At 38.1% G+C, this 10,229-nt stretch overlaps 2 protein-coding genes across 2 annotated transcripts in view; one reads left to right on the top strand and one right to left on the bottom strand.

Annotated features, from left to right (window-relative positions):
• LOC147163225 (uncharacterized) overlaps positions 1–3,114 on the bottom strand; it is a 14,319-nt gene extending 11,205 nt beyond the window's left edge. Inside the window, exons 1-2 of the mRNA XM_086094140.1 lie at positions 597–3,114; positions 343–505 (exon numbers count right to left, since the gene is read on the bottom strand). Coding sequence (XP_085950266.1) covers positions 343–377 — 35 coding nt within the window. The 5' untranslated portion in view covers positions 378–505; positions 597–3,114. The remainder of the gene's footprint in view (positions 1–342; positions 506–596) is intronic.
• The window catches only part of metap1 (methionyl aminopeptidase 1), a 41,667-nt gene that overhangs the window by 29,590 nt on the left and 1,848 nt on the right, over positions 1–10,229 (top strand). Inside the window, exons 7-10 of the mRNA XM_086094137.1 lie at positions 3,564–3,702; positions 6,329–6,460; positions 8,606–8,749; positions 8,874–8,939. Of these exons, the coding sequence (XP_085950263.1) occupies positions 3,564–3,702; positions 6,329–6,460; positions 8,606–8,749; positions 8,874–8,939 (481 nt within the window). The remainder of the gene's footprint in view (positions 1–3,563; positions 3,703–6,328; positions 6,461–8,605; positions 8,750–8,873; positions 8,940–10,229) is intronic.

Raw genomic sequence — 10,229 nt, 5'->3', positions numbered from 1 at the left:
ACTGCTATAATATAATTTCATGTAATCATGAATGTGCGACCAGTAATTCTAGTATGTCACATGTATGACACAATATCCAAATGTCATAAGAAATCACGATATGATAATTAACATGATATTGTGAGGTTAGCGATACTCACGATAACTGTAAAAGTAAAATAAAAAAACAAGTATTGTAAAAATATTGTAAAAAATGAAATAAAAAAATAAAAAAATTATATTGAGAAAAGAATGTACTTTTGCTTTTGAGTTTTAATTAATCTTTTATGTTTTGTCAAACCTTGCACGATATCCCCCCCAAAAAAACAAAATTAAGTGTGACAACACACCATATAAACATACCATAGTGTTTTTCCATTGTAGCGAAATTCAAACATGAAAACCTTCCGGGCATCATGATACACTCTCAGCCTGTTTTCACGTTCCTGTTTGCTTAGAACTTCTCCTCGATATTCAGTAGGAAAGTCTCTCTTCTGAAAGGAGCAGGAACTGAACACTCCTCGACCTTACAAAGAAAAAAGGATACAACAGAAATATTTCATTATAACAATAATGAAAACTAGACCCATACTAAAGAATATTTTACCAATACTCACCTTTGAATTAATTAATATATTTTATGGTGAAGCCATTCTTGTCTTTACCTAAGGATGAAAAGTATGCTACCTCTTCTTTGGGTTTAACTTTTGCCCTCTGTGGCCTCATGACTGACATGTCTCACTGAAGATAATGATCTAAAGCTATAGAAAAAAATGAGTTTCAATCAGTTTGATAGGTAACTTGGTGCAGATGTCTTGAAGTTTATGGTATGGTAATTATGGTACACTGAAAGTCACAGTGTACCATAATAGCCTGTGCAGTGTGCAGTAAATGTGCCAACGAAAATAAAATACAGTAGATAGCACAGCTCTGCTAAATATTTGCATAAATTAAATGTAATGAACACTAACAGACTTTACTGAAATATTTCTATTGAAAGAACAAATTTAAGTAAACACAAATGCAGCAATTTACCAATACTTCATTTATACTGTACTGGTAATACTAAGCCATTGTATATTTTCACATCAAAAACCAGCCTGTTATTGCTTTCCTCTTAAAAATTGCAATTAGCATTCATCTTACTCAACAGACGGTTAGCTCTGCTATGCTAACCGTCGCTAACAGAAGCGTAGCAATTCTAAATAATTAGCTGCATCCATCATAATCAACAGATGGTTAGGTATGCTAACGTAAGCTTAGCTGCACTTACACTGGACTTGCATTATAAATCATTTTCGCGAAAGAGGGAGCAATGTACACAAGCGACCAACAACAACAGGAAAAATTCGAGCTTCAAACCTACCTCATTAGCACAGCTACACGCCATCACATCTCGTGAAGTAAATAGAGCCGGGGGCGGTTCTCTATCGGGGCTGCTAGATGACGTCACTTCCGTACTCAGGGCAATATAATAAATCCCGTTCAAATCAACAAATTGGTTCAGTCGTTGGATTATGAACTTTGTTGATAAGAGTGGCTATTGTTCTATGATTTACAGTGTCAATAAAAAAAAATAGATCACATTTAAAATGAACCCCAAAGGCTCATATATTAAATGAATTACCACAGACGAAAACAAAGGATATTATTGCTAGAATTATAGATCATTTTGTAATCATAAAATGTGATTTCAGTTTCAGTTTTTTAAAAAGGTTTTTTTTTTTCATTAACGAAAATGTTTTTTTGCTTTAGTAAATAAAATAACCTTGCTGCTGTCATACAGTTGCTGTCCGAGGATGTTTTAGTACTATACTTTAGTAATGGATGCATGTGTTTTTTGGCAAAATTGTGAGCGAGCCCAATTCCTTGGCTGAGAAGCAACCCTGCAAATGAATGGTCACATGATGCTTTCCTTTTGGCATGAAGCAGGACTGATGGTAGCGCTCACCTTTTCTTCTCCAGACAAGCATTTTTCCGGATGCCCCAAACATTTGGAAAGGGGGTTAATCAGAGAAAATAACTCTCTTTTTCTTATTTTGGTCTGTATTTATGGAATCCCCTTTTCACTGGTCACACCAGGCCATCCTCCAAAAGTCTTACTCCCTCACCATGGGTGTAGATGCACTCATACCTGCTTACTGCCATTCCTGAGCAAGCTCTACACTGGTGGTGATGTCCTTATCCCGCAGCTGAATCAACTTTGGGAGATAGTCCTGGCATTTGCTGGATTTTCTTGGGTGCCCTGAAGCCTTCTTCACTTAAAGTTTGTAAGGTCACTAAAGGAAATTACTTTAATTTTCATGGCAAATAGGGACTTTGCAATTCATCTAATCACTATAACATTCTGGAGTACATGCAAATTGCCATCATAAAAAAACAATAATAATAAGTCAGCACTGGAGATTTTTAGAAAATCAATGTCATTCTCAAAACATTTGGCCACTGGTGTACAGAAAGATGTTACATTGTAAAGGCAGGGTGGGATGTTAAATGATGAATCAATATACGGCACTGACAGTTTCTCTGTCTCTGCCTCCAGCTGTTCAAAGTGATGTGATAAACAGCTGTTAACCATTGTATATTTTCAAATAAACAACCACTGCAAGAATTAAATGCTGAAATATATAATTAAATGTCATAGTGTATTTCATTATTTAATTTATCTACTTAGGAATTGGTGGCTGCAAAAAAAAAAAAGGCTCTGCGTCTACAGACAAACATTCACAATACACAGCATTTTGAGAAAAAACGGAATTATGGGGACATGTGCGTAATTGTGGGGACAGGTGACGGTCAGCCAATCAAATGCTGTGAAATATACACTGGTGTGAATAATTCATGAAGTGGTGCATTACGAGGACCTTCCTACAGGGGGCGTCATCAAATACACAAAAATACACAAATTCATGTAATTATGGTTTACAAGGACATTGGCTAAAACTTTGGATTTAAGCCTTCTACAGCCCTAGAAGCACTTCTGCATTGAATGAATTATGAGGACATGGGCTGTGTCCTCATAATTCAAAATGTCCTCGCAGTGTTGCGTGTATTCAGGTGACATGTCCTCATAATACACAAAGGCAAACACACACACACACACACACACACACACACACACACACACACACACACACACACAGTTGTAGTGAATACACACTTTAATATTGATCAATAATATCAGACAGGGGAGTTTTTAGTTTGAGATCTGACATTTTTAGCATTTTCTACTTGAATGCCTGAGGCAAGAAGAGCAATGCACCAGTTAAGTTGCTCTGATGTCACACACTAACAGCCCCTAAGGGGCATAGTTGCATGGTAGCTGGTGAATTCCGTGATTAATTGACTACAATAACTACATTATTATTATTATTATTATTATTATTATTAGAGCTCAGGTAACAACCAATCATGCTGACCAAACACAGATGAGCCGTGATTGGTCATTACAGTAATTTCTAGACTACAAGCCGCTACTTTTTTCACTGGTTTAAAAAATTTGTTTTCCTATTTTAATTGATATTCAAATCTTCAAATGAGTTTAGTTTTGTGCCACTTCATTTCATCCCTTCGTCTCTGCTCAGGCTTGTACTGCAAGGAACTGCTACCCTTCTCCTCTCAACTATTACAACTTCCCCAAATCCTGCTGCACGTCTGTCAATGAAGTCATCTGCCATGGAATTCCAGACAGAAGACCACTACAAGATGGTGATATTCTTAATGGTATGCTTTATTGATTTTTTTCACGTTTACAGTACCTGTTCATACTCGGCCTTATACAATTCTCAATCTCCTTCAAACACTTTATGCACAATATAAGCAGTTTGGATAATGAATGAATGAATATCCTTAATTTTCCTCACCATATTAAGGAAATCTAGCCCTAATCTAGCCCTATATGACAAAAAATTATCTGAACCCATTTTCTTGGAATTTGACGGATCAAGCCCAAAGTCTAAAGAGGTTTGGATCAGCTTTCCGTTTGTTGTAACCAATTTTCCTTTCTTTAAATCAAATTGCTTTGAAAAAACTATACCGTATTTTCACGACTAAAAGGCACACTTTAAAGTCTTACATTTTCAAAAAAATTGACGGTGTGCCTAGTAATCAGGTGCGCCTTGTGTGGGGACCAAGGTCCAAAATCTGATTGACTGTGTGAGAGGACTTCCCGTACACATTGCTTATATATAAGAAAGGTGGACCTGACTGAGGATAGACATGAGAGCACGGAAGAGTCAACTTGGTGGGAGTTCTCCTGCCCCTCCTCTCCCCCTGCCCTACCCCCCATCCACACGTGTTCGCTCTGCCAATCGTGACTTGTGTTCAAACCTATGCCATGGCGCTAAAGCATGCATGTTCAGTGAGCATGTGTTCTCTTTTTTTTCTTTTTTGTTTGTTTCAGAGCTTAACGATCCACTTACAAGTTAATTGTTTGATTGGCAGCTCTCTCCAAAACAGAGCGGTCTGCTCGCACAGGGAGTGGGGAGATGGAACATACCAAATGCAAAGGGGTGTCCGGGCTAAACTACTACATACAGTAGTGTATTGTTTCCTTTTTTTCCTTTCTTTTTTAAATGCTTTAGTGAATAACGTGCACTTACAGCAACAGACATCGCAAAAGTCACTTTGAAGTAGTGCAAGTCTACACAGTGTAGCTAAACACATACTAAAGACACCAGATTGTTTTCCTTCCTTATCTCCGTGACTCAAATGCGCACATCTCTCTCAGCTGCTGTAAAAAATAAAGTTCGGCAAATGAACGCAGAGCTTGCTATCAATCCGGGAGGCTGGCGAACACAGCTTCACCAAGACTGGGAGGCAGCACTGTGCAAGGTATGCCACAATTTGTCAATAGACCGTGAATGCTTGGGCGAACACAAAAGCCGGCATCATTTCCGAGGACACGACAACAAGACTGACTCTGACAATGAGACGGAGCCTGGCATGTTTGATGGCGAACTTGCCCAGTTGTTTGTTTCTGATACAGAAGATCATGAGGACTATGACTGATTTGTGGATTAGGATTGATCAAAAGCAACATGAGTACATTGTTATATACTTTAAGTACAACTGAACTCACTGTTTACATTGTTACTTCAACCAAACTCGTTTTGTTTTGTTCGCTGCCTTTTTAAAAACATGAGCTAGCACTAGCATATGTTTTAGTATAATAGCATGCTACCATATGTTTTGAGCTAGCGTATGTTTACCCGTGCGTGCGCCCAATAATGCGGTGCGCCTTTTTGTGTGTTAAACAGAAATAGCACTAGTAACTGTGACTGTGCCTTATAATACGGTGCGGTGCGCCTTATGGTCGTGAAAATACGGTACTCTTGTAAGGAGAGATTTACTGCAGATTGTGTAGATGTTTGGAATAGGTGTGTATGCTTTTGTGTGTGTGCATTCGCTTTGTATAATAATAATAATAATAATAATAATAGTACTGATGTTACATTGATGTAAGTAGGCGGACCGGTTAATGTTATTGGTGTGGGATTGGTAGCATAGTGTGCTGTCCGTGATGACTCCCTGACTCCTAAATTGGGGGGAAGGTGAAACAGGTGTTGTCGTTGGTGAGGTAAAAGCTGCCTATTTGGAAAGAGTGGACTTGGTGCTGATGGGGAGGAGCTCCGTTTTGTTGCTGTTTAATTTCAGGAAGTTTTGGGTAGGTCGGATTGGAAGGATTTGAGTTGCATGGCCAGAGATGCAAGGCCAGCGATAACCAGTTCAACTAAGAGAGTGGGAGTGGGAAGAAGGAATTGTGTGTGTGTAGATGGGTGAAAATCAGCTGAGTGCTGAATTGAGAGCTCGAGCCAAAATTCTGGTGAATGTTCCTTATTTTTTCATTGAAAACATAATGGAGTTGCAGAAGTAGGTTGTGTATAAGTGAAGAGGGAGGGAGTTGTGGAGTGAGGTTGATATTTTTAAGCACTGCCAACACTGACTTGGGGTTTGCATTATTGGCAGTGATTTTATACTGTATGTTGTATGCATGATGAATGGCAATACTTGCATCCTGAAATAAGAGTCCAATGTGAGCCTCTTTATGAATATTGTTACTTAACCAAAGTCTTCCTCCAGATGCTCACCTCATTTTGTCTGATGGACTTGCCTTCAAGAGATCAGCATGATCCTACAAGACAAATGATGTCATTAACCTTTCACAGTGGTGTTTCTTCATTAATATTGGCTGCCCTGTATTTCTCTAAAATTTCTCCCACTCAAATTGCTAAGTTCATCAGCGTAGAAAACAGGAGTTTGGTTTACCCACTAACAATCTTTGTTACGTGATAAAATAGATTTTATGTCATTTCAATCACTCTAACATTCTCTCTTGTCTCTCACACAGTGGACATCACCGTCTACCACAATGGTTTCCATGGTGACCTCAATGAGACCTTTTTTGTTGGAGAGGTGGACGAAGGAGCAAAGAAACTTGTTCATACTACATATGAATGCCTTATGCAAGCTATAGACTCTGGTAAAGACTGGAATCTCTCTCTCTTTTTGTCTTTCTTTTCACCGTATTATAACCTACTTGGATACAATGTATTTACAGCCATCTTGGCATCGATCCAGCAATGTGTGTGTGTCTGTGTCCCAAAAAACTAATTATAAATAGAAATATTACTAACAACACATGAATTCAGACATTACTTTTGAGTTCCACAAAATCAATTTAAAAGCAAATTAATAAAATTGACCGGGACAAAAGATGGCACACCTAGAAAAGATTGAAAATAATATGGCTTTGTGTCATTTAATTAGCATCGCAGGTGTGTTCAAACTTGTCGTCAGTCAGTCAATCAAGCCATTTAAAAAAAGTAACCATAATGCTGTTTGGTGACAGGGTAATAGGCAAGCATGTTAATGGTAGAGCCATTCTCACGCTTTCTGCAGCTTTAAGTGCTGTGACTACAGTTGCACATGTTTTGTCAAATGTTTAAGTTTCACAGAACTGTAGCCAACTCAACTGGATGTGGTTGCTCAAGGTAAATTGATGTCAAATTGAAAAGACAGATAATACTGAATGGTAACCCAAGAGCCCAAAACAACCTCCAAAGAAATTAAAGGTAAACTCCCAAGTTCAAGGTACTGGTACATCAATGTCAGACCATTTGTCATTGTTTGAGCCAAAATGAACTTCATGGGAAAACACAGAGGATGTTGAAAATAAATAATAAAAAGCCAGATTAGAATTTGCAACAATGTATATATTAGTTTTTCTCCATTAGGTTTGGCACATTTCTTGAAACTAAAATGCCATTTTCAAAACGGCAAGCTCATTTGACCAAACAGACTTATATTTGTGCACAACCTATCAGTTCATTAGCAAAAGCACATATCTATCACAAATGCTTCACTCCAAGTTCCGTTCCCAAACGAAGAGTCGATACTGTCACAACTGCAAAGATCCTTCTCAATTGCTTTGGCTCATCTGCATTCACTTAGTTATTTTGCCAAAAATAACTTGCATGATTTTGCACCACTCTTTGGATCATCTGCAAAAGCTCTTATCTCTCCCAAAACAACTTACCTATGTGTCAAAATCTAATTTCTATGTCATACAAGTAATCAGTGCCCCCACAATGCATCATCCCTTTTGCGTTGTGTAAGCACTGAAAGTCAAAATGATTAGATGTTTTGTACACAACCATGTGCACAAATCCACTGAGGCAATTGAGACATGTACAAACTAAGACATTGACAATTTGATGAGAGCAATGAGGAATGCCATTCAGTTGACACCAATTGTAAGGTGGTTTTGGGATTTGTCCATGGTATTTTGAAAATGTCATTTTAGTTTTAAGAAATATACCATACCTGTGGAGGAAAACTATCAATCCATAAAGCTTCTGGGACAATGTCCTTTGGACAGATGATATAAAACTGAAGATTTTTGGAAAGATGTGAATTCTCTTCACAAACACAAAAACAAAGAAAACCGAGAAGAACCCTGTCCCCACTGTGAAATGATGATGTTGTGGGGCTGGTTTGTTATAGCTGCTACGCAGGGTTCACTAATTCCAGTCCTCGAGGTCTGGAGGCCTGCAGGTTTTAGATGTTTCCACCTACCAACACATCTGATACTAAAGATCAGGATTATCAAGCGTGCTGAAGAGCTGATTATATGAATCAGGTGTGCTAGTGGGCGGAAACATCTAAAACCTGCAGGACTCTGGACCTCAAGGACTGGAATTTGTGAACCCTGTGCCACAGGGTCTTGGATCTCATTGAAAAGTACAAAAATCATTTGATTTCAGTAATTGCCTCAAAATATTAATAGGCCTGTTTTTTTTTTGTATTTTTATGATTTTGTTAAACCACAATTCAAAAGCAATGTCTAATGTCTTGTCAGTTTTTAGTTATTTCACTTACCATTGTGGGTTTTTCTTTCATTAACAGTGTCCTTACAAATCTGTCCAGGTATGTAGGTCACTGTTTGAGTCATAACTTGGGTGTTTCAACTCAAGTAAAAAGTTATCTAATAGTTTTAATGTGTGACATGGTTAATATTCTGTCATTCCATCAAGGCCAAGGAACTCCACGTGCTCGCATTTTGGAATGCATCAGATGTGTGATGGGATATGTCGTCTGACGATTGTTGCTAACGTTGTCCTTACAGTGAAGCCTGGCGTCCGCTACAGAGAGCTTGGTAACATCATCCAGAAGCACGCTCAGGCCAATGGCTTCTCTGTGGTGCGGAGCTACTGCGGCCACGGCATCCACAGGCTTTTTCACACTGCTCCTAATGTGCCACATTATGCCAGTAAGTCGCTCTGCTCTGACGGTTTACATAATGTCAGCTCCGTTTTCAAGTTCATCTGCATATGCACCACAATACTTTCTGCATTCATTCATTCATTTATTTATTTATTAATTTTGCTCCCCAGAAAACAAAGCAGTTGGTGTTATGAAGCCGGGTCATGTGTTTACCATTGAACCCATGATATGTGAAGGTGAGTCTTCACTAATTAATGAATATGGCACAGCTACTTGTGAAGACACACAACAAATATGAGCAATAATAATAATATGAAAAATTAATACACAATTTAAAGATGCTGAACGCAGCAAATTCATTTTTGAATCACGACTGCCACCTGTTGACAAAAATGAAACTGCACACACCCTTCTTCACGTACACAATGCACACATGACCTCATATCCGCAGACAGAGGGCGGGAAACTCGAATCCAGTCTTAACACTATTGACCAGGGGCTTGCTGGAGTACCCAATGTGAACAGCCAAGGTGTTAATCTACGAATTAGAAAATGTTTCAGTCATAAATGGTCAACTAAAACAAAAGTTTAGACTGTAACTATGAATCCCTCCCAACCGCCAAATGGCGGTGCTTCAAGCACTGAATGTTGCCTGCACGCATAAGGAAGAAATAGAAAGGCTATTGTAAAGATGTTTTTGGTCAAATTGTTACAGAGAGCAGCTGTAATTGTAGTCTTATTAACTCATTTGCTCCCAAAAACGTATAAAAACGTTCTGTTTTTAATGTTTTAGTGCCCCAAAGACATATTTATAAGGTTTTTTTTATGCTAGAGCATACAGAAGGCTTTGATGCAGCCTCTCAACTGCAAAGAACGGTTGAAGAAATGGTAGTTATTACACAAACGGCCAGCAGGTGGGAGCAGAGCATAGGAAATGAACCAGAGCCATGCTGAAAAATTCCTGTTACTCGGAATTCTAAATAGATTTGTGAATAATGATGAAACTTAGACATATTCTAATGCTGATAGATAGAAATGTACTTTATTTTCTGATGAAAGAAGAGACTTTAATCTTTATTTTGGTAGGTTACATCTTTTTTATAGCAATAAAACGCAATATTCTGTGGGCCTTGCCAAATCAATCCAGTAAAATAGCCAGGAGTGAAGGGGATTGATTCTGTGAAAATGGCTGGGAGTGAAGGAGTTAAGCACCAGATTTGGTCCACATCTGCCCTGTTTCCAGTATGCTACATATTTTAACCGTCCATCCATTCTCTATACCAGTGGTCTGCAACCTGCAGCTCTGGAGCCACATGTGGCTCTTTAGCCCCTCTTCTGTGACTCTCTGTGAATCTGTAAAAAAAAAAAATATAGTAAAATGTATTTATTTTTTACTTATTTACTTACTTATTTACTTACTTACTTTCAGTGAAGTGATGATTAAATAAATAAAAAAGTAATGAAATTAGTGCTGTCAAAGTTAAAACATAAACTCATTAATTAATCAAAAAAATTTTTTATCGCAT

The sequence above is a fragment of the Leptonotus elevatus genome, chromosome 14 (genome assembly GCF_054856555.1).
Source record: "Leptonotus elevatus isolate MCC_2025b chromosome 14, RoL_Lele_1.0, whole genome shotgun sequence".
Taxonomy (NCBI): domain Eukaryota; kingdom Metazoa; phylum Chordata; class Actinopteri; order Syngnathiformes; family Syngnathidae; genus Leptonotus; species Leptonotus elevatus.
The sequence above is the reverse complement of the archived record's forward strand: the minus strand, read 5'-3'. Positions and strand labels throughout refer to the sequence as shown.